General features: G+C 35.4%; 2 protein-coding genes across 6 annotated transcripts; both read left to right on the forward strand.

Annotated features, from left to right (window-relative positions):
- Positions 1–440: 440 nt before the first annotated feature.
- LOC117916431 (GTPase Der-like) lies at positions 441–16,811 on the forward strand. Of its 4 annotated transcripts, none has more exons than XM_034832440.1 (13): positions 441–900; positions 1,283–1,356; positions 2,179–2,262; positions 2,416–2,709; positions 5,817–5,956; positions 6,657–6,744; positions 9,464–9,646; positions 11,465–11,626; positions 12,339–12,532; positions 13,111–13,261; positions 14,401–14,566; positions 15,690–15,882; positions 16,454–16,811. In XM_034832440.1, the coding sequence occupies exons 1-12, from the start codon at positions 474–476 to the stop codon at positions 15,758–15,760; spliced, it is 2,034 nt and encodes a 677-aa protein (XP_034688331.1). In that variant the 5' UTR covers positions 441–473; the 3' UTR covers positions 15,761–15,882; positions 16,454–16,811. The 4 variants fall into 4 exon arrangements, with proteins under 4 accessions (XP_034688331.1, XP_034688332.1, XP_034688329.1 ...); XM_034832438.1 differs by having other exon boundaries at positions 442–900; positions 1,283–1,359; XM_034832439.1 differs by lacking the exon at positions 16,454–16,811 and adding an exon at positions 16,015–16,285 and having other exon boundaries at positions 442–900; positions 1,283–1,359.
- Positions 16,812–17,581: 770 nt separating this feature from the next.
- LOC117915712 (aldehyde dehydrogenase family 3 member F1-like) lies at positions 17,582–21,702 on the forward strand. Of its 2 annotated transcripts, none has more exons than XM_034831348.1 (10): positions 17,582–17,836; positions 18,113–18,181; positions 18,425–18,521; positions 18,944–19,132; positions 19,201–19,325; positions 19,734–19,838; positions 19,949–20,121; positions 20,284–20,374; positions 20,596–20,745; positions 21,175–21,702. In XM_034831348.1, exons 1-10 carry the CDS (start codon positions 17,639–17,641, stop codon positions 21,415–21,417), a joined length of 1,440 nt encoding a protein of 479 aa, XP_034687239.1. In that variant the 5' UTR covers positions 17,582–17,638; the 3' UTR covers positions 21,418–21,702. The 2 variants fall into 2 exon arrangements, with proteins under 2 accessions (XP_034687239.1, XP_034687238.1); XM_034831347.1 differs by having other exon boundaries at positions 17,584–17,836; positions 18,926–19,132.
- Positions 21,703–22,390: the final 688 nt, after the last annotated feature.

A 22,390-nucleotide genomic window follows, 5' to 3' on the forward strand; every position in this document is an offset into this window, starting at 1 on the left:
ATGAGTTTGAAGTAACAAAAAAAATAATTTATCAACTTTTAATCTATTTTTTTATTTTCCTTCACTTTTTTTTTTCCTTCTACTTTTCCTTTGTATTTTCTTTCCCTCGCATTTTCCCTCAAATTTTCCGGGAATCAAACATAGCCGAAGGGTTTTCTGTTGGAGTAGTGTATTTTTTTTAAATCGTAATATATATAAAAAAGAAAAATTAACAATATTTTTTGAATTTAAAAATAATTTTAAATTTACGACATTTTTTAAGAGACGAGTTCAATGTAACAGTGAATTCGTTCTGCCAACGGAGGATGTAGCTTACGGGAGAACTTGAATGGTGGATCGCGTCAGATATTTGTAGGAAATGCAATTGAAAACGACGTCGTTTCTGCGCCACGCTACTCCCTGTTTCCTGCGAGGGGATAAAATAAATAAACATCCCCGCGTAGAAACCTCCACTGGACACACAACTCACAGAAATGGCGACTCTGGATATCTCGAGAGCCCTATTCTCTCTCCTCCCTCCCATTCCTAGGGTTTCTTTCTCTCCTCTCTCTCCCCTCTCTCCTCCGCCTGTCTTCGCCACCTCCTCTTCACACTCTCTCTCCCTTGCCCTCACCCTCCCTCACCTCCATCGTCAGCGGACTCTTCCTCCATGCATTTCACGGCAGACAAATGCACAGTTTTCCAACGATACCGGGGGATCAGAATCAGAAGAATTTTTAGAAGAAGAAGAAGAAGAAGAAGACGAAGCTGATGATTCTGATGGTGGCGTTGATTATGATGATGATGATGATGAAGAGGTTGCAAACCGAAGTTATTCACTCGATGTCGATGCGCTCGAGGAAGAAGCGAAGCATGCTGTTCGAGAGTATTCTCGCTTTTTGTCACGCCAATTGAGCATCGGTGAGTAGAGATTTTATTACTTGGGACAAGGATTTCGGTGACGCAATTGGAGCTGCAAAGCTATGCACACCGGATAGCTTCTCCAAACAGATGCAATGAAAAAATGGTTTTAATTTGTACAAATTACACCATATCCCTAGTCTGATAGCGTTTGTCTTTATATGTATCTGAATGTTTTTGTGAGGGAAAGAAATGAAATGCAAAATGTGAGTGGAAATTTTTTCTTGACAAATTTTCCCTATGCTTTATGTTTAAATATCCATGGAGATATAAGGGGAAGAATTCTATTTAAAATCCTTTCTAAGAGATATTTCCATTTGTAGTTTGGTGTTGTGAAATGTGATGTAGCTTAATGTGCATATCCATTATTTGATCATCTCAGAGGAGGAGGATGGGGCAAATGAGTCCAAGGGAAGGGGTGGAAAGCAGAAGAAGAGTAAAAGCACGACTAGAAATGTCGTAAGCATCGGCCTTGTCTCATTTTCTTCTCGTTTTTTATAGTTGCCGGATTGCTAGTTTTTATTGTAGCTTTTTTTTTTTTCCCTTTATTTTTTCTTTCTGATGATAATAGTAGTAAGCAAAAGTAAGCACACAGGATGACCAAGTCCAAGATTCTCTGCACAAAGAAATACACACTAAAATATAGTGCCCGGAATTTGTAAGAGCTGCAATCCACAATCAATTTGAATCAAAGTGCTGTAGAAATTTTAGATATCCCCTTTCTTTTCTATTCTTTACCAAGAACTGATTAAAGCAGATATACAGTAGGAATTTCTGTTCTCAAAATATAGCACAAATAACCTTAGAGTTTGAGCCAGTTCTTTAGAAAGACATGGAAACCTGATGGTTTAAATATGAAGTATGAATTTGAAGAATGACTATAATGATGAAGCTCTCTTTGGTATTTTAGTATTATGTAAATATGATGAAGTTCAACAGGAATTTAGAATGCATATATATACTCAAGGTTGTTTATTTATATATTCCTTAGAAAAATAAATTAATTGATTGTATTTTTTTTTTCACAAAATTAAACTGGTTATCTATTGGTAATGCAAATTTGGGTCTCTTTAACTTTTGAAGAGGATTGAAAAAAGCCTGCATACATATATGCCTATGAGTTATGACTCTTTTGAAATAGCATTTTTTTTAATGAAATTAAACTGGTTCTCCATTGGTAATGCAATTTTGTGTCTCTTTAACTTTTGAAGAGGATTGAGAGAATCTTGCATTCATATTCACTTATGAGTTATGACTCATTTGAAATTCCATCTGCAGATTCCTGACCATCTTCTTCCGAGGGTTACCATTGTTGGGAGGCCAAATGTTGGTAAATCGGCATTATTCAATCGTCTTGTTGGGGTATTTAATCATCAATTTTGGATTCTAATTTTTATGTTTGACATTTATTTGCTCCAATGCCCAGACATGTTTTCCAACTTCCTAGATTACATATCTTCGATATTCCAACATTCTGAAAGTTGAATTTTTCTGTTATCTATTATCTTTTCTCAGGGTAACAAGGCAATTGTAGTGGATGAACCTGGTGTTACTCGTGATCGCCTCTATGGTAGAGCCTTTTGGGGAGATTATGAATTCATGGTGATAGATACTGGAGGTGTCCTCACAATTTCAAAATCACAAGATAATGTTATGGAAGAATTAGCTATTACAAAAACCATTGGTATGGATGGGATTCCACTTGCCTCCAGGGAAGCAGCTGTTGCAAGGATGCCTACAATGATTGAGAAACAAGCTACTGCAGCTATAGAAGAATCGTCTGTTATTATATTTCTTGTCGATGGCCAGGTAGAGTCCATTCTATTATTCTTTACTTGAGTACTGAATAATTTCTTTCTAATAAACCTTTTCGTTTCATTTATTTTCTTCCTTCTCTTCTTAATATTATATGCAATTAATGATTTATTGATAGGAGTGAGAGACACATGTTATGACAATACACTGGGTTTTCTGCAACTTCTAACCACATTGATTACTGTTATCTATCTATCTATATGTTAAGGAGCATGATTTACATATTGAACTCAAATCTTGCAAGCTTAAGCTTTTAGGAAAATTGATAGTTCAACATGGTATTAGAGCCTGGTTTGGCAGGAAGTCATGAGTTCAAGCCGCTTCTTTGCAATTTGCATGTTTGTTTCCCACATTTGGTATCTCTCCCCACCAATTTGTAATTCTATGGTATCTCTCCACGTGCAGGTATGAGATTGCAAGTGAGGGAGGGTGTTAAGGAGCATGATATGCATATTGAGCCCAAATCTTACAAACTTAAATTTTTAGGAAAATTGATAGTTCAACAATAGATCATGTTGGCTCCCCAAGGTTTGGGAACAAGATGGTATTGTTGTACAAAAGATTCAAGATTTAGAAGTATAAGCTTACATTCAAAACACTAGTCTTTCTTGGAGATCTCATGATAACTAATCAAGGAAAATCTCTATCTGCTATAGAAGTCCTTGTGTATAATAGCAATTGTCAAATGTATTGAGGTGTGGGTGGGTGGTGCCAATATTAGGTGTTAGAGTTTTTTTTTTTTCTGTTATTTTTTTTAATATTTTATATTTTTATTGGAATGAACCCTTGGCTGTACATGCATTAGTGGTCTGTTGTGGGGATGAATCAATTGTGACTTCTTGTGGGAGCTTCTGGTGGTTTGCTGAGCGCATGGTGAACATATACTTTTACTCTTCCTTAATAATTCAATGAGAGTGATGTGGAAATAAAATAGTTCTGGTCTTACTAGAGGACTAACAAAGGCTATGATTTGATGTGGTCCATCATGCATACTAGGGCCCTAGTTCATGAATATTGAAACATGAGGTCTTGATTACTCGTGTGTATGGTTTTAATTGACATACTTTTCCTTGCGAGATTCTTGTTAGACACTAATGAACAAGTGTATGATTTATTGCCACTAGCCTGCCTGATTAGTTACCAAGCAAGGGCTTAACTCCTGGATATTGACTTTGCTTCTAGATGAAGTTCTCACCTATCCCTTGTTGGGCCCCAAGAGATTGCTTTTGAAGTGCCTTGAGAACTTTGTTTTGTAGAATGGCCTAGGCAGTAGATTATAGAATATCATTAAGACTCTTGAACGATACCTGACCTTCCTTTTACAATACTTTTTTTCCTTTTAATAAAATTCCCTCCTGTATTTTGAGTTTCAAGAGAATTTGCATTTTGTTTTGTTTTTTGTTTTTTTTTAATGGGTAAAATGCAGTATATTAAGAAAGATACTCTAGAAAAGAATCCCAAAGTACACAAAAAGTATACAAAGGACGCTTAAGAGCGCCTCAAAAAAGACAAAAAGGAAAAACAAAAAACAACACTCCCTTAAATAGAATCAAACCAATCTACAAAATCAACAATGGAAGAAGGTTTGACAACTAAATACACCTTAACTCAAGCCTAGAGGTTATAAAGGAAAGAAAGTTTAAGCCCTTGGACCGTACGACCCTCGTTTTCAAAAGCTCTACTGTTTCTTTCCTTCCAAATAGTCTAGAAGAGGCATAAAGGAGCAACTCGCCACACTTTTTTCCTTTTCTTACCCACAAAAGAGCCATGCCACCCTAATAACGTCTCTCCAGTTGAGAAAGGAAGCACCCACGATACACCAAAAAGAGAAAACAACAAGTGCCAGAGAATCCTAGCCACATTGCATTGCAATAGTAAGTGATCAAGCGTCTCTTCCTCTGATAGACACAAATAACATCTATTGGCCAAAGGCCACCCTCTCCTCTGAATCTGATCCAAAGTTAAGACCTTATTCCAAGTAGCCTCCCAAGCAAAGAAGCCCACCCTTGGTGGCACCCATGAATTCCAAATTACATTTGTAGGGAATCTGCCTTGACTTTCCAATTCCAAAGCCTTATAGAGAGATTTGACCGCAAATTTACCGTCTTTTGACTTTGTCCAAGCCACCTAATAATCTGCCTCCCTGCACACCTTCCTTCCTTGCAGTCTTTGAAAAAAGTGCTCCCCAATCACAACCTCTCAATCGTTGAGCCGCCTAGAGAATCTAGGAACCCATACCCTCTTTTGAATGGTTCCAAACATCCTCAACCCAAACTTCCTTAGACAATGCTATAACAAATAAGAAGGGAAAAGAGACACAACGAATTGTCGCCACAACATTTATCCTTCCAAAACTTCACCCTCCTCTAATTTCCCGTAGAAATGGCCATACTGCCACCCAAGATATCCCATTCTTTCTTGATGGCTTTCCACAAACCTACCCCAAAACTTCCTCTCACTTCACATGAGCGCCAACCTCCCTCTTCTTCCCCATACTTACCGCAAATAACTTGCTTCCAAAGAGCCTCCCTCTCCATTGCAAACCGCCGACTCCATTTACACAGGAGGGCCTTATTGAGTAACGACAAATTCCTCACTCCCAAGCCACCTTTCCCTCTATTTGAATAGACTATAGACCACCTTACTAAACGAGGCCTCGACTCAAGAGCGCCTCCTCCCCAAAGAAAGTCCCTTAGGATTTGCTCCAATCTCCCCTTAGGATTTTCTCTAGTCTCAATCTGACTCTTCTTGGAATGCAAAGCAAGGACATAAAATAAATAGGCATATTGGAAAGGGTGCTATGAATTTGCATTTTGTTGCCTTGGTACTTTTGAATTTGCAGTCTTGTAGTTGATGTATTGCTCATGTGTACCATCTTGAACAGGGATGGATTTAAGATATTCTTAATCCGACAAGTGATGGTAAATGCTTCGTTCTTTTGGAATTAAACAATTATCTGGACTTTCTTTATTCTTTAGAATTCATGATTACATTGCCTAGTTCTTATTTTCTTGAGTGAGCAAGCAAATATCTTCTCATGTTAGTAAAACAGTAATATCTTCTTGTGTTAGTAAAACAGTAATGTAAAAAATACTGAACAGGCAGGTCTATCAGCAGCTGATGTGGAAATAGCAGACTGGCTACGTAAAACTTACTCAAACAAGTGTATTGTTCTTGCTGTGAACAAGTGTGAATCTCCAAAGAAAGGAATCATGCAAGCATTAGAATTTTGGTCCTTGGGGTGAGCAGTCTTTTTTATCTTCTCTTTGCAGTTCATTGTCCTTCAATGAAATTGCGAATTAGTGATTTCTGTGAGTTATCTAATAAATAATGCCTATTTATTGGACAAATTGTCTGCATAAATTATTATGTAAAACTCAGACCAGAGGATATGGTTTTGTCTATATGTTTTCTGACTAAATTACTTTCTGATCAGCGATTGTATATCATAAAACGATTTCTTGTCCTTCTTTGTATATACCATTCAATGTAATTAATATGTTTATTTATAATAAAAAATTGTTTTATGCTGAATTTGTAAGGGGAGTCATGTATGTGTGGCTATGCTGATATGTATACATGTGAATATTCTGATAGTAATAATACTTCTAGGACTACAAGCTCTGTCATTTTCCAGGTGTTTTAGAGTTAATTAGTTTCTCTTAGCCCACCAAAAACATGACACAGAACAATGACAAGTTCAAACATCATAAAACTATCCATCCAAACTTCAACCAGAACATTTTGAAGGTTCAAACTTTGTGATATATGATTGTAGATAGCAATTAAGATTTCCTAAACTGTTACACTATAGCAGTCAACAAAACTGTTATATATTGATTAACTTTTGAGATTATATGTGGTCGATGGTAGAATTGCCTAGCTATTTGCATATATTGTTATGACAAACTATGTGCATAACTTTTTGGTTGATTGACTAGGTTTACTCCACTTCCCATATCTGCTGTATCTGGGACTGGAACTGGAGAGCTGCTTGATCTTGTTTGTTCAGGATTAAAAAAAATAGAGGTATTGTAAATTCCATACTTCCTTTTTCATTATGGGAATCTGGTCATATCAGGATTTCAATATCAGGCTATCATTGAATTTTTATTTTTATCAGAAACAAGAAATGTATTAATTACTTATAAAGAGTTAATGAGAGGGCTGAGGAATCCTTCCCACAAAAATACAAACTTGATCTAGACACTAAAAACCTTCATTATACAAGGAGATTTGTACAAAAAGATATATCACAAAAGAATGTACAAGGGAAACCTCTCCTGAAAAAAATGGCTAGGCTCCCTCATTGGTGGCCCTAACCCTACAATTTTAATTAATTTGGAAGGTGTTCCTTAGGTGGATGGAAAAGTAAGTCACTCATTGGTAGTATTTGGTTTTAGAGTTGCTCAAGTGACTCTCCCTCCCCCTCCTTTCCTCACACTTATTTTTTATTAGGGAATAAAAATTGGATCATGCCTAAAGCAATTTCTTTTTCTAACTTAATATCCATTGGGGTCATGATACCATGACATAGTTGACTCTTTTAAGGGGTGTGCAGAGCTCATTTTTTTTTTAGAAAGTGGGATTTGTTTTTTATTTTTTATTTTATTTATTTTTTTAAGTATTCTACCTCTTAATAATATTTGATGGGAAGTGATAAATTTTAGAACCTTTTTCAAAGAAAGTTTTGCTCTGTTTGGATCAACTTCTAAGAAGTCAAAAGCTCTTTTTTTAAGATCAACAAGAGCTTTTATAGTTGTTTGATTACTTTTATTCTATGAGCTTGTAGCTTAAAAAAGAACTTAGTATGGAAGCTAGAAAAATGTTGCTTCTTGTAGAAGCTCTATTTTGGCTTATGCAAGAAGTTATTTCATATTTAATATAACTTTTACAATACCACTATTGCCCTTTAAAAATTGTGACACCGACTTTCGCTTCAACTTCCAACAAAAATTAAAAAAAAAAGAAGCTATCCCAAATGGGAACTTTGAAGTTTATCAAAATGTGTGTGAGAGGGAGGGATCCTATAAGATTGTTATCAACTCGCTTGCTAATAAAATGAATAAGCATTTTGAGTAAAACTTGCAACTACCTATCCTTTTCTAATAAAATTATAATCTGTTAAATTATTTTCACATGAATGGATTTTGATACGCTTTTTGTGTTGATTTGCGGAAGTCATTTTCATTCAACATTTTTTCTTATATGCACTTTGTTTTTCTTTTGACAACAAACTTGGTGTAAAGTAGCATTTTTTTAGGGTTTTCTTGATTCTTTTGTTTTAAATAGAGGAATTCTTATTTATTTTCTATATTTTAAAATGATTTGAATATTGTCTCTCGCCCCCAATATTATAATTATATCATTTTTTCAATGTTTTTAGAATCAGATTGGTTATTAAATTAGAAAAGTTATTGCTTCAAGGTTCAATGATTGAATTGATGGTTAAACTGTGGTCAAACCGGTGATATCATAAATATGTAATTTATATTTTACTAAAATAAAAATAATTATAAAAATTTTAAAATATATAAAGAAATTAAAAACCAATAATATTTGTTTTTTCATCTTTGATATTATCAAATCAAATCATGAATAAATATAAATACATTAATATTTTAAATTTTATAAAAAAAAAAAATTTTAAATGTGAAAATATATATTACAAAATGGAAGGATTATTCTATTATTTAATTTTATAATCCTTCCATTATTTAATGTTATTTGCATTAAAAATTACATATCATATTATTTTATAATTTTAAAAACATTACATTATTTTACTTATAATATTAACATATTTATTATTATAATTTTTTTTTGAAAAAAACCATGTTATTTTATATATTGTTTTGAAATTTTTAACGAAAGAACATAAACAATCTTGTGGTTACATGATCATTCCTTGACCTTGGAGTCCAAGGCTGAAGCCCCCATTTGGCATACTATGTTGGACCTTTCTCTAAATTATCCATCCTACATTGGAAGCATATGGAAATGAAGAGGGGTTTAAAATGCACATTCAACCATTGTGAGTTGTGGTGCATGATATCAAGTAACCCAATGATATGGGCTCAATGTTTTGCCCCCTTGCCCCCACCCCCACCCAAAAAAGAAAAATAAAAAATAAAAAAATCAGAACCAGCAGACTAGTTCAATGTCCTTGAGCTCAAAAGCCGAATCAAACAAGGTCTGGTGGATGGTTCGATTGGTTGAACTGGTCAGTCTGTCTAGTTTAAAAAACATTGCATTTTTTAATTTTTAATTTTTTCATTTTTTCATTCTTGATTCAGTTCTACAATTCAGGGTCGAAGGTCATCTGTATGGTTGAGTGAAGTGATTTATTTATTTTGTTTTTTTAGAATCCAATTTAGAAGTATTAATAACTTATGCCAAGTTTGCTTTAAATTTGCTTTTCTAACTGATCTTAACCACTCATGATAAATGCTCCTATGCCATTCCCATTTCTTGTTATGATGGTCCACCTGCACATACTGAAAGCAATTATCTTCTAGTTTGATTTACAATCTTTGATTATGATATATATGTGAATTTGTCTTTAATTATGTCAAAATGTGATGATTGGGGGCATTCATTGGTTTATTTATATTTTTGGTCTTTGTGCTTTGTGTAATCTATAATTTGTTCTTTCATGTCAATCATCCATAAGCATGCCCATATTTTCCCCTATTTATCTGGATTATATACTTAGGTTCTTGATAAATTTTTTCATGCTAATATATAGGATCCTGAGAATCTTGATGGAGAAGAAAATTATGTTCCTGCAATTGCAATTGTTGGACGACCAAATGTTGGTAAAAGTAGCATTTTGAATGCATTAGTTGGAGAGGACAGAACAATTGTCAGTCCAGTTAGTGGTACTACACGTGATGCTATTGATACTGAATTTACTGGACCAGATGGCCAGGTTTGTCATATAACTAATTTAATTACTTGTGGTTCATTTCCTTTTTTGCTATGATGTGGATAATGTTTACCTAGTCTAATAAACCGATTGGTTCAACAAAGCAGTGTATGAACTAATTAGATACTTTAAAGTGGAACTGAAGGGCTGTTGAGAATCATTCTTATTGCACACAAATATGTTTATAAACAGAGCACCTAATTTTACAGTTCATGGGATTTATCACATTTATTTGTATCTAAACAGGCACAGTCAGAAACCTGATGTTTATACAATTTTTAAACAAATCTTCTTCAATGTAAAATTATATATGTTGTGTCTGACAAAAATCAGAAAAATGACACCAATCATTCCAAGAAATTCCATCCAGAGAAGGAACCGCAGTTTCAGAAAAAGAAGTTATATGGGCACATGTTATGGAAAAACGTAGGGGAAAATGTGGATAAAACAAAGAAACACTAATATATCTAATATGAGAGAGAAAGGATCTGGTTGAGAGATTGCAAAGGAGTGTGGCAATACTCTCTTACCTTAGATTAGGATCTCAACTGTTCTCATAAAGACCATTTTTGCTGGAAAAATTCGTGTCACTGATTATTATTTTCATTTGGGAAGTTCGAATGGCTTTTTGCAACATGTCCTTCATTCCAAGAAATCATACTCCTAAGTCCTAAAACACCTCAGGTTAGCTACTGTACGCTCTTTCTAACCCACAAGGTCTTTTAATCATCTCCCAACCAAACCCACAGGAAATCTCTAGGACTTTCCAAACCTGTTTCCAACTTTGAAAACCCAACTAGCACACCCCCACCAGAGTCCTCAGCCAAAGAAAAATATGCAACTTCATCTTTCAGCTTTTTTCGACCATTAGACCCCAAACTATAGCATTAACAGGTTATCCTCAGGAGGGAGCCAAAGTTGAGGATAATCAACTATGGTGACAACCATAGAAGTTGTCTATGGATTGGACTCTAGTCTCTTCAATATTAATTTTTTTTTTTTGATAGGTTAGTCTCTTCAATATTAATACCAGCAAAAAGAGACTTCCTAGGTTCACTCTAGACCTGACACTATTGGTCAGCTTGCTGGGTTGTTGCCTATTAACATTCAACATCTGGATTTAGTTCATGACCTGTGATTCAATCCAGTTCGCATTTGATCAGATGTCCTTAATCATTTTTCCACTCCAGTGGTGGTTTGAGACAGTGGTCGAGCCACCTTAGGCCCTGGAGGGGCAAAAGCCCCCCCTCAAAATTTTAAAAATTATTCCTCTAAAGTGAAGTTGAACTCATTCCCATGCAATTTCAAAAAGTTTTCATAGTTGCCATCAAGCTATACGTGGAAGATTCGTAGTTTTTTCCCCTCTGAAATAAATTTTAAAATGTTGCCGCCCCCCTTAGATTGATTTTTTGGCTCTGCCACCGGTTGAGTTATATATCGAATAAGAGTATTTAGTATGGGGACTACTGGTATATTAGGAACTGAATATGTCTGTCAACGACTCAACATGCTTTTGATTTGTGACAGGAGAATGAAAGTCTGATGGAGGAATTCAGTGTGTTCCCTGTTTATTGTCTCACTATTCCACTAATTGTTGAGATAAAGATATTGTTAAATCTTCATGTTGGTTTGCGCCTTTGAAAATAATGGACTACTACCAGAATACTCTCAATTCATGCTCACTCAAGTGGGATTCCAATCCCCCTGAAAACAATAATCTTGTTGATGGAAAAATGAGATGCATTCCATGGTTTATATTTGTATGCTTTTTTTATTCCAAATTCTCTGAGAAACTTTATACAGTGGTAACTTCTTGTTCAGAAGTACCGGCTTATTGATACTGCTGGAATCAGAAGAAGGGCAGCCGTAGCCTCATCAGGTAGCACAACAGAGGCTTTATCAGTTAATCGAGCATTTCGTGCTATTCGTCGTTCTGATGTTGTGGCTCTTGTGATTGAGGCCATGGCCTGTATCACAGAACAGGTACTTTGTCCATAGGGTTTTGATAACACAGTTATGGTGTCTGGTTTTCACTGCTGGTGCAAATTCTTGCATGGAAAAGTTTTAGTTACAGTGTGGGAATTATCCAGTGATGTAATCTCTCATCACCTTCAGTTGTGCTTCTCTTCCATCCCTTTTTCCTTGGTGGGATTTTCCCAGCACTTATATTTCTTCCTAGTAATCACTAATCACTGGCAAAGACTGCACCCTAATTTCTTTTTACAGACCATTTCTCAGGAAAAATAAATGTGGTGCAAGAAACTGCAGTATGAGATTGGGTCTCTTTGTTGTTAGTACCTTGTTATGTACAGTGAGTCAAATGAAAAGAGGAAGAGAACGGCAGACCTGGCAGCTGAAAATGTTATTCGATAGAATGATGCCTTGCTTCCCCTATAGAGCCTGCCTTACTCTAGCTTGTATTCCATCTGTTTATGTTTTTGTCCCTTTTCCTCCAAATCTCTTGGATGCTGCTAGGATTTAGATTTTCCATGTTCTAGTCAGTCTAGGCCATGATATTATTGAGATTATTTATCTAAAGGTGAAATGTTACTAATTGAAATTGTGTTGCTGATTTTTCTCCAATGTAAAACTGCTGCATCATGGACTGCTTTCAGATGAGTTGCTCTTTATTGTACCCCCTCGAAGGGAAAAAATATTTGCTGATAAAATGATGTTTCACTGCTGAAAATTGTAGGACTATAGGATTGCTGAGAGGATTGAAAGAGAAGGGAAGGGTTGCCTGATTGTTGTAAACAAATGGGATACTATACCAAATAAAAACCAACAGACTGCAACATATTACGAGCAGGATGTCAGGGAGAAGCTTCGTGTTCTAGGTTGGGCACCTATTGTCTATTCAACCGCAATAGCTGGTCATAGCGTTGATAAGTATGCCCTTGCCTGATAGTTTTTTTTCATAATAATTTACTTTTTGTGTCATTCACTAATATTATGGCCATGATGTAATCACTTAGTGGCTGGGTTAGAAAACCTTAGATTTAGGCTCCCATGGGGTAAATGGGTGGGTACTTTATCTATATATATGTTATCCTCATCTATGAGGGATTGTTACCCTTGAAGTTTATGGCATGATGAGCATCTACTAAATCTTGTGAAGATAGAAGAAAAGGAAACTATATCCGTTTCCAATGGGGTTTGTGGATATTCCATTTGAAAACTTTTTACATAACCACTTGAACCCTTAGCCTGATGACTTGAAAATGAGAAGTAATGGATAGTCACTGTCTGCTATAGCTGCCAGTTGTCACTGCCCTTGGTAAGAATTTGACCTCACGAATTTGGTCTTATGTGCAATCCAGGGGTCTAAATATCACTGTTCCATATGAAACTCACTTAAATGAGGGGAATTGCATGAGTAATAACCAATCAACCTTGCCAATAGATATCTCTTTAATGTTACCTATAGGTGTACTACACCCAAATTGCATTTATTGTGTTGGGTTCAGGATCATTGTTGCGGCGAGTACAGTTGAAAAGGAGAGATCAAGAAGGCTAAGTACTTCCATATTGAATCAAGTGGTGCAGGAAGCTCTTGCGTTTAAATCACCTCCAAGGACCAGAGGTGGGAAGAGAGGACGTGTTTATTACTGTACTCAGGTACTGCATCATTGGTCTTGATATTTTATTGTAAAAAGACCAGTTAAATTGTGTTTCTTTGATGAGGCTGCTTGTCTATCTCTTGTCATATTGAATGTTTGGAGCATTTTTTTTTTTATGTGCATTATTACAAATATGCTCTTGTTAAATGAGATCTAAAATGTGTTTACATTCTAAATGTTGTTTGTTGAAAATGTGAAAATTGAGAATAAGCACTTGTGTGAGATGTGAGCTGCCCCAAAGATATAGCAGAGAAATGAAGCTGAGGTTCTCGTGACTTTAGGTTGTTAAAACTGTTTCTTTTCTAGTTTGTTTTCTTTAATGTGCTTTTGGAAGAGGTCATGTTCTATGAAGAATTGGCAGGTACTGGCATCAAATTCACTCCTAATAGAGAACACATATATAGATGCTTAAACACATACTGAATTGGGCATGAAATGTGGAGCGGTTTCATTTGGATCTCAATCCCAGTCCATCTTTTTATATTTGAATCTAGATCAAACAAGGTTAGATCCAAAAGAATTACTACAACTCAGTAGAATTGATGTGACTGCTATGGATGGTCTGTATTGAATAAACAAGTATCTCCTCTAGATGGAAGAAGATTCCCTTTGAAGAGCGGTCTTGTCCCAGCTAAGATTTGCTTGTTGATTAGATCCAGATGGAAGCCTGGACCTGGATTGGATTGCTTATGAATTAATATAAAGTATAAGTTTTCCCTTGTTTGTTTTAAAAAATGATTTAGCTACTAATCAGTAAGGCAAAGTAAAATACAATATTTATAAACTTACCCTATCAATGATTGCTCCCATCCATTATTAAGCATCTGAATCCAACTTGAATTTTGAAGTTGGATATGATCCATATTTTATTTGGATTGTAATATTAAGAGGTAAAACTTGGGAAACAGGATTTAAATAGTGTCAAGTTGGTCCAGTTTGTGCCCTGACTTTTGGAATGTAGTGTTACAAAATTCACTCTATGGATTCCATTCTGTGTTTTAACACATAAATCACACAATGCATTTTGATGTGTCATCCTTAAACCAACTGAAGTCCTAGTACAGGTTTTACATGGTTGGGGATATGATTCTGGTGAAAGCAGTGGGTATTAATAGTGAACATAATTTTCTTTTGCAGGCAGCTATTAGGCCACCTACATTTGTTTTTTTTGTTAATGATGCTAAACTTTTCCCTGAAACTTACCGGCGTTATATGGAGAAGCAACTGCGTTCAGATGCTGGGTTTTCTGGTACACCAATTCGACTTTTATGGCGGAGTAGAAGAAAAATAGAGAAGAATGGAGGTCAGTGATGAGGGCTCTTTTTTATTGCATTTAATCAGTGTTATTTTTTTGGGTCATTATTTTCACTTTCTTTAACATCAGAGTGCATTTCATTTCTCTCTTTCTTATGTTAAATTTATTGACTTCTTAATGACTCCATGTACAGGAATGATCTGGTCACGTAGTATTCATGTCGATGCTACACTGCACTCTTAGGCTAGAGAGAAAGAAACCTTTTCCTCTGAATTTTTGTACACTGGCAATTTATGGGCCATGTGATCTGCATGTTTGCCCACAGGACACTTAGGCAAGAGGGAGAAACCTTTTTCCCAAGGCTGCTAATGTGCTGGCCATGTGGTCTGCCTGCACCATACTGCACACTTGGGCAAGGGAGAACCTTTTTTCCTTGAATTTAGTACACCACTGGCATACTTGTTTTGTTTTGCATATGTTAAAGCCGATAGAGCTTCACCACGTAAAATGCCATGCCATGCATTGAGACTTTTTTCCCTTAGATTTTGCCTACTTGATGCTGATCTCTTTTGCTTATGTTGAAGCGCCATTTTTGGAAATCTCTTCCATTGGTATTTTAAATCCTCTGGTGTCTTGATGTTTATTTCATTGCCAGCCATATACCAGTTAAGTTGACTTGGTGTTGGTTGTATGTCTATTTTGTTTGACTCGGTGTTGGTTGTATGTCTATTTTGTTGTGTGCCCCACAAGGACATCGACACCGGTGTTGGATATCTGACATAATGTGAGGAATAGGTAAATGAGGCAGATGTATTAATGAATAGTTCCATCGTATAGGTGCCTTTGTATAAATGATGACAACCAAAGAAAATGGACAGACCTAGCGTAGGTGCCCTACACATATATGTGATACTTTACTACTCAAAGAAAAAGGGACAACAGGAAGAAGCCAACCTTGTTACTTTGGATTCACCTTAAATGTTTCAAATGATGATGTCATTTTGTTTACTTAATTCATCAATTTCTATTTCTTTTGTTTCTCTGGTGATTACCCCATTTCAGAATACTTTTCCCTGTATCCTAAAATGTAGACAAATGAACTCATTGTGATCCCTAAATGCTCACTAAGAGAATCAAGCATCAAATTTGACCTTCATTCATTTATTTTCAGCCCGAGCTGCATCAGCAAAAACACAAGCAAACCTGGCACCACGTGGCAGAAAACTGACAGCTGCTACATGAATTGACATCACATTGTGGCATTAGCTGACTTGAATCAGACTTTGCTTCTGTGTTCCGGAAACAAAACACAAGCGTCTGGCTATCAATCTTGAAGACAAACTTGGCAAGGTTCTATGAAGAGGGTAAGCTCTTCACTGGTTTGGTTTTTCTATAGACTTAATGTTTTGTAGTCTAATATAAACTAGGGTTATTTATATTATGGGTTTAGTGGGAAAGGCTAACCAGGGAAGCTGCTCTTTGGTAAAATTCAACAGAATCATTACTCCTTGATTTAGGGCTTGCACGAGTGTTAATAAACCCGAAGATGGCTGCGTCATGTTTGGTGCTTGTAGCATTTGATGGTGTCCCCTAATGGTTGATTGATGGTTTAGTATAACTGTCCAAAGTTTATGCTACTAAGTATGGGTGGTTGGAAAAATTAGTGCAGATAGAAGAAACTGAGGGCTTACGAACGTGTGCTGTCCATCATAAATAAAATCATTGAATGTGATGTACCAAAATAAATAAATTTAATGTCCCTATCCATAATACCATGTGATCACAGTTCATCACTCCCTCTGGAATCTTGATGGGAGTTTCAAGAGGATTGGACCAAGACTCTCAACTATATGCATGTTGGTCCTAGCCCATGGCTATGGACCCAATTTTTTTTTATAAATAAAAAAACTAAGCCCCATTGATTGTTGTGTGCAGATCTGACATATAAAAATCCCTGGAGAAGTAGACGAAAGCGCATATTGTAGCAGGCAAATCAGGAGGTGTAATGGTGTTTATGTCATGTAATCTTTATATTAGAATTAAAAGAACTTGGCTTAAGATCAAACTCCCATGAAGATGAGGCACCCATTTTCCAATAATTGGGGTTCAATTCCAACACCTACCATCTTGACCCACTTGGCTGCATACTAAATGGATTGATTTGAGCGGTGAGGAAATTGCAATCACTTCTTATTCGACTAAACAGGATTTTTAGTTCAGACACGTCTTCGTGTTTAATTACACCTAAGTATCCTGTGAAGATATTTCAATGCACTAAATGGCGTTTAGAAAAGTCAAAAAAGTGGGTGGTGTTGTTTACTCGATTAAAAGGAATTCATTGATATCATTTGTGGCTTTTAGTTGAATTAAATATATATTATATATATATTATATATATATATATATATATATATATTTTTTTTTTTTTTTTGATTTTTTTTATTCAACTAAAAAATAAATATCATCATCTTACTCAATAATAAAAAATGATTAAATTTTGTATTTGGAACAAAGCCAAGGAAATTTTGTATATAGTTTTAAAATTTTAAATTAAATAAAAAAATTTCTTCCCACAATGGAAAATTCAAAATAAAAAAATGGCATTTGATTTTAATTTTACATGTTGTCATGTACCCTACGCAATAAATGAAAGTAAAAGACATGTGCAAATGGATGCCTTTTGGAGCTAATATGGTAAGTGGACTTTGTAAATCCCGTTTGGAGCTAATATGGTAAGTGCACTTCGTAAATCCGGGTAGACAATCTTATCAAAGACGATTTAGTTTGGAAGTCGGCATGAGGTGGGGCACCTCTAATTAAATTTGAAGGTCCAGTTCCTTAACGTTTTGCCAAATACAAACATCACATTCTTGATTCTTCATTTCTAAAATTGTGGCCCTTTATTGCTATTGGTCCTTGTGCATGCCCCAAGGAGACAGAAAACGTGAATTTAAGGGTCAAGATGGGAGCCTAATAACCCACGTAATAATGGAAAAAGAACTCACTCGGTGGGAGCTTTTATGAAGGCAACTAACCAACAAAAAAAGGTTAGTTGAATATGAGAATGATAAATAGGGCATTCAGCAGACAACTAGGCAAGAGCCAATACCATTTTCCTTCATGGCTGAAATAGAGAATTTGGAACCGGATTTGGAGGAGCTGAGGGAGAGCTACAGGAGTGGCAAAACAAAGGAAGCCTCATGGAGGAAGTCACAACTCAAGGGTTTGCTCACTCTCCTCAAGGAACAGGAAAAGGATATCTTTAAGGCCCTTGAGCAAGATCTAGGCAAACATTATGCCGAGTCCTATAGAGATGAGGTTTGTTATCTTTTACTTGTTAGAGTTACTATACTAATTGGATGAGAGATGGATTTTTTTTTTTGAAATTTATGATCTACCTTTAGAAAATGACTGCGAAACAGAACTTAAATGATTATAACAGAAATTTTGATGATAATATATAGTACAAGCATTAGTAAGAGTCAGTACTTTGATCAGGTAAAGGGATGGGTGGAAAGTCAACCAAGACATTAAATATTTTCTAGATAATTTGTGACTAACTCATGCACATGGATATGAATGTTTATTTTGCAGGTGGGAACCTTGACAAAATCTGTGAATCTTGCATTGAGTTCCTTGAAAGACTGGATGTCAAGTAGAAAGGTCGATTTTCTTTCCTTTTTCTTTCAATTTTTTTGTAAACTTCTTGCATGATATGGCAGTTAAAATTTAATAATTGAGATTGATTTTAAATTTCCACTTTCTCCTAATATGGGTGGATTTTTTTTTTTGAATTCTGAGGTAGAATTAATTATCTCTCTCAAAGAAATAGCAGCATAGATTCATATAAACTGCACCAAATATATTTAGCAAACAATATGAGAATATGTTGATGTCGGTTGACAGGCTAAATTGCCAATAGCTGCATTCCCCTCAACAGCAGAAGTGTTTCCAGAGCCTCTTGGCCTTGTTCTCATTATCTCTTCTTGGAATTTTCCCTTTGGTGAGTCAATTTTCTTTATTTTACCATAATTTGTTTACTACTTAAAATTTATTTATTTATTGCATTAAAGAGCGTGATATACATATTGAGTTCAACTCCCATAAACTTAAGCTTTTAGAAAAATTATTAGTTCAATACGATATTGAAACTTGGTTTGACAGGAGGTCATGAGTTCGAATGAGGTTTGATAAATCAATTATTAAACGTGTGAACCCAGGCTGGGCTTGGGCCAAGCTTTGATTGCATCTAGCTGGGCTGGGGCCCAATTCCCATTTGAGCTTAGACCCACCAGGTCATGGCTCATAATTGGGCTCTAAATGTATGATTCAGTAGCCATGGAGTCTCAATTTATTACAGCATCGCTCAATGAATAAATTGTGGTTACATATATATGATTGCGGTAGGGCTGTCCCTGGAACCAGTGATTGGAGCAATAGCAGCAGGAAACTCAGTAGTTCTAAAGCCTTCAGAGCTGGCTCCAGCCAGCTCTTCTCTTCTAGCAAAAACCATCCCTACTTACCTAGACAAAAAAGCTGTCAAGGTCATTGAGGGCGGGGCCGCTGTTGGTGAACATCTCCTCCGCTGTAAATGGGACAAGATCTTCTTCACAGGTATTCAACAAATTTATTTTATACAACACAATGCGTAAATGATCTTAACTTGATGAAACTTCTTTTAGGAAATGTCCGAGTGGGACGTATTGTAATGACTGCAGCTGCTAATCATCTAACGCCTGTTACATTGGAGTTGGGTGGAAAATGTCCAGCCATATTTGATTCATTTTCAAGTTCTTGGGACAAAGAGGTAGCTATATATATCTTGCTATAAATATAATATTAATATCACAAATTCAGCTACCCTTTACATTATTTTTCCTTCAATGGGTGTGTTGTATGCTGAGAAAACCCTGATATGAAGCCTCCTTTTTAAATTCTTCACTCTCTGTATGAAAGAGAAATGATAAGGGAAAATAAAAGTTTTGAAGTAATTGAACTTATTTTTCATTCCCTTTCTCTCTATCTCTCTCCTTTTTCTTTTTCTTTTTTTCTGTGGTACTTTCTGTTATCCAAACAAGGCATAAAGAAGCCGAAGAAAAATGAGGAAGAATCTATGAGTTTATGTTTTGTATCCTGAAAAATCATGTGGGTGATTAGCTTGTACTAGGACAAGTTGCTCATTGAACTCCTTCCATGCTATTACTTTGATCACAAGATGGTAATAAAACGAGTTCTTGGAGGGAAATTCGGGGCCTGCGCCGGTCAAGCATGCATAGCGATCGATTACATCCTCGTCCAAGAAGGATTTGCACCCACCTTGGTACTACTACTAACTATACCGAATTCTTCTTTGACATTGTTTTTTGTTTGTTTGTTAATTCGGGTTTTCAAACTAATAGAAAGAGTTTGTTTTTCCTTCAAACTTTTCAGCTAGAATTGCTGAGGAACATGACCAAGAAAATGTTTGGTGAAAACCCTAGAGAAACAAAAAGCATGGCAAGGATAATCAACAAACAACATTTCTTAAGACTGAAGAACATTCTTGATGATCCCTCAGTCCAATCTTGTATTGTCCATGGCGGTGGGGTGGATGAAGACAACTTGTAACTATTTCTCCCTCTCTCTTGCATATGAACTGTTCTCCTTCTAAAACTCTTCAACTTAAATGGATCCATTCTATTCCCATATTGTTTCATTTTTTTGAGTTAATACTCTTTGATAATAGTTCAATTATGCATGCATGCCATTAATTTATCTCCATGCAGGTTCATCGAGCCAACGATCTTGATGAATCCTCCTCTCAAAGCTTCCATTATGACCGACGAAATCTTCGGTCCATTGCTTCCTATAATTACAGTAAGATATGCATACCTCAAGGAACCCTAGTCTCTGATTAGTATTAGATTTTTTTTTTCCAAGTAACCCTAGAAGTTGATTGTATTAGCAACTTCTCTAATTTTCAAGGAACCCTAGTAGCTTATTAGTATTAGCATTTTTTTTTTCAAATAAACCCTAGTGGTTGATTAGAATTAGTTTTTTTTTTGTTGTTTACTGTGATTTCTTACTTGTTTTAACAGTTAAAGAAGATTGAAGACAGCATTGAGTTCATAAACTCAAGGCCTAAAGCACTAGCCATTTATGTCTTCACCAAAAATGAAACTTTGAAGAGAAGGATAATCTCCGAGACATCATCGGGAAGCGTGACCTTCAACGATGCAATCATTCAGGTATTTCATATGTAACAACCTAACTATAACGCTCGCTTTAATCCCTTATGTATACAAATATTAAAGAAAATTCATGAGTTCTTTCATGCATGCATGGACATACTCTAAATGTAGAAGTAATAAATCGCATTAGAATAACATGACAAGGTTTTGGATATGAGATATGTACCAAACATCCCTTTTGGGACACAATAGTACCCAAAAACATGCTTGGAAAAGGAAGCGAAAACCGAATTAAAATGAAAAATAATGTCAAATTCTTATGCATATTGTAGTATCCCATAAGCATATAGCCTAGGTGATCATCAACATGGGCATGTGAAACAAAGAAGTTGAAGGAGGAAAACCTCATTTAAAGCACTGTATGTATAGTGCTGATCAATGACATGTTCTTTTGCTTTGCTGCTATCTATGTATATATGTATATAGTATGCAGCAGACACCATCCCTTTTGGAGGCGTTGGCGAATCCGGTTTTGGGAGGTACCATGGGAAGTTCTCCTTTGACACCTTCACACATGAGAAGGCGATCCTAAGAAGAAGCTTGCTCACTGAGTTCTGGTTTAGATTTCCTCCGTGGAATGACTTTAAGTTGGCACTCACCAAGTCAGCTTACAGCTTCGATTACTTTGGATTTCTACTTGTCCTCATGGGCTTGAAGAAAAATTCTTAATGAACATAGAATTTACTGCAACAAATCTTGTAAAGTTACATGTGATGGATTCCTCTCTTTTCATCTCAGTTCATAGCTTTAACTGATCAGTTGAAGTTGACATGGTTGGGGTGGGAAGAAAAGAGAGTGGATTCATCTATCTTTTTCTTTCCTTTTCTTTTTTTGGTGAGGAAGCTTCATAAGGAGTATCCCAATTGCAATCATACAATAAAATGTGCAAATTGTAAAATTAATAGAGAGATAATGTTGAACTCTGATATATATTATATCAACTTTTTCCTCCAAGATTGAGTTATATATGATATAACATTATTCATGGTTGGTTACTTAACCCTTTAAAATTTTGAAATAATTGGTCACTTAACGTATGGTATTGAAGCTAATTTTGGTGTCTTAAAAGCTTCAAGTCCTATATTATTCTATTTAATTACTTTTTTCTAAAAGATTAACCTAATTTGGAGGTACTTAAAACTAGTGGTCGAGTTAGGAATGCGTTTTAGGAGGGGCATAAATAAAAGAATTATTTCAAAGGGAGGGTAAAATATTAATAGAGGGAGACAATGGTATATAGTGTAGTGGAAAACATGTTTTCTCCTTAAATAAGGGGACAAGGGTTCAAAACCTTATTATAATTTTATTTTTTGGGGTCATAAGACCCTTATGAAATACTCTTGGGATCAAGAGAACTTATTATCTTATCGGGGTTATTAATATGTCAAAAAATGAATAATTTACTAATCTAATGATAAATAAATATTTTTTAATTTATAAAGAGAATTATGTTTCTATTGTACAATATTTGTACATCTATGCCTAATAAATATAAAAACAATAAATGTGGTAGAAGCCTAAGAGANTTGATTTGAGTTTTTAATTTCTAAGGAGCAAAATGACCAAAAACATGGGACTTGAAATTCTGTTTTCTTTTCTTTTCTGCTGCTTCTGAGGGACAAGAAAAAGAGAAAATGATATG

Source organism: Vitis riparia, chromosome 6, assembly GCF_004353265.1.
Source record: "Vitis riparia cultivar Riparia Gloire de Montpellier isolate 1030 chromosome 6, EGFV_Vit.rip_1.0, whole genome shotgun sequence".
Classification (NCBI taxonomy): domain Eukaryota; kingdom Viridiplantae; phylum Streptophyta; class Magnoliopsida; order Vitales; family Vitaceae; genus Vitis; species Vitis riparia.

Coding starts and splice junctions, on each gene's coding strand:
- LOC117916431 (XM_034832438.1), top strand. CDS start 474: ATGGCGACTCTGGATATCTCGAGAGCCCTATTCTCTCTCCTCCCTCCC. Junction 2,710..5,816: donor TATTTCTTGTCGATGGCCAG/GTAGAGTCCATT, acceptor AATACTGAACAG/GCAGGTCTATCAGCAGCTGA. Junction 12,533..13,110: donor GCTGGTCATAGCGTTGATAA/GTATGCCCTTGC, acceptor TGTTGGGTTCAG/GATCATTGTTGCGGCGAGTA.
- LOC117915712 (XM_034831347.1), top strand. CDS start 17,639: ATGGCTGAAATAGAGAATTTGGAACCGGATTTGGAGGAGCTGAGGGAG. Junction 20,122..20,283: donor GGGGTGGATGAAGACAACTT/GTAACTATTTCT, acceptor ATCTCCATGCAG/GTTCATCGAGCCAACGATCT. Junction 20,375..20,595: donor CATTGCTTCCTATAATTACA/GTAAGATATGCA, acceptor TTGTTTTAACAG/TTAAAGAAGATTGAAGACAG.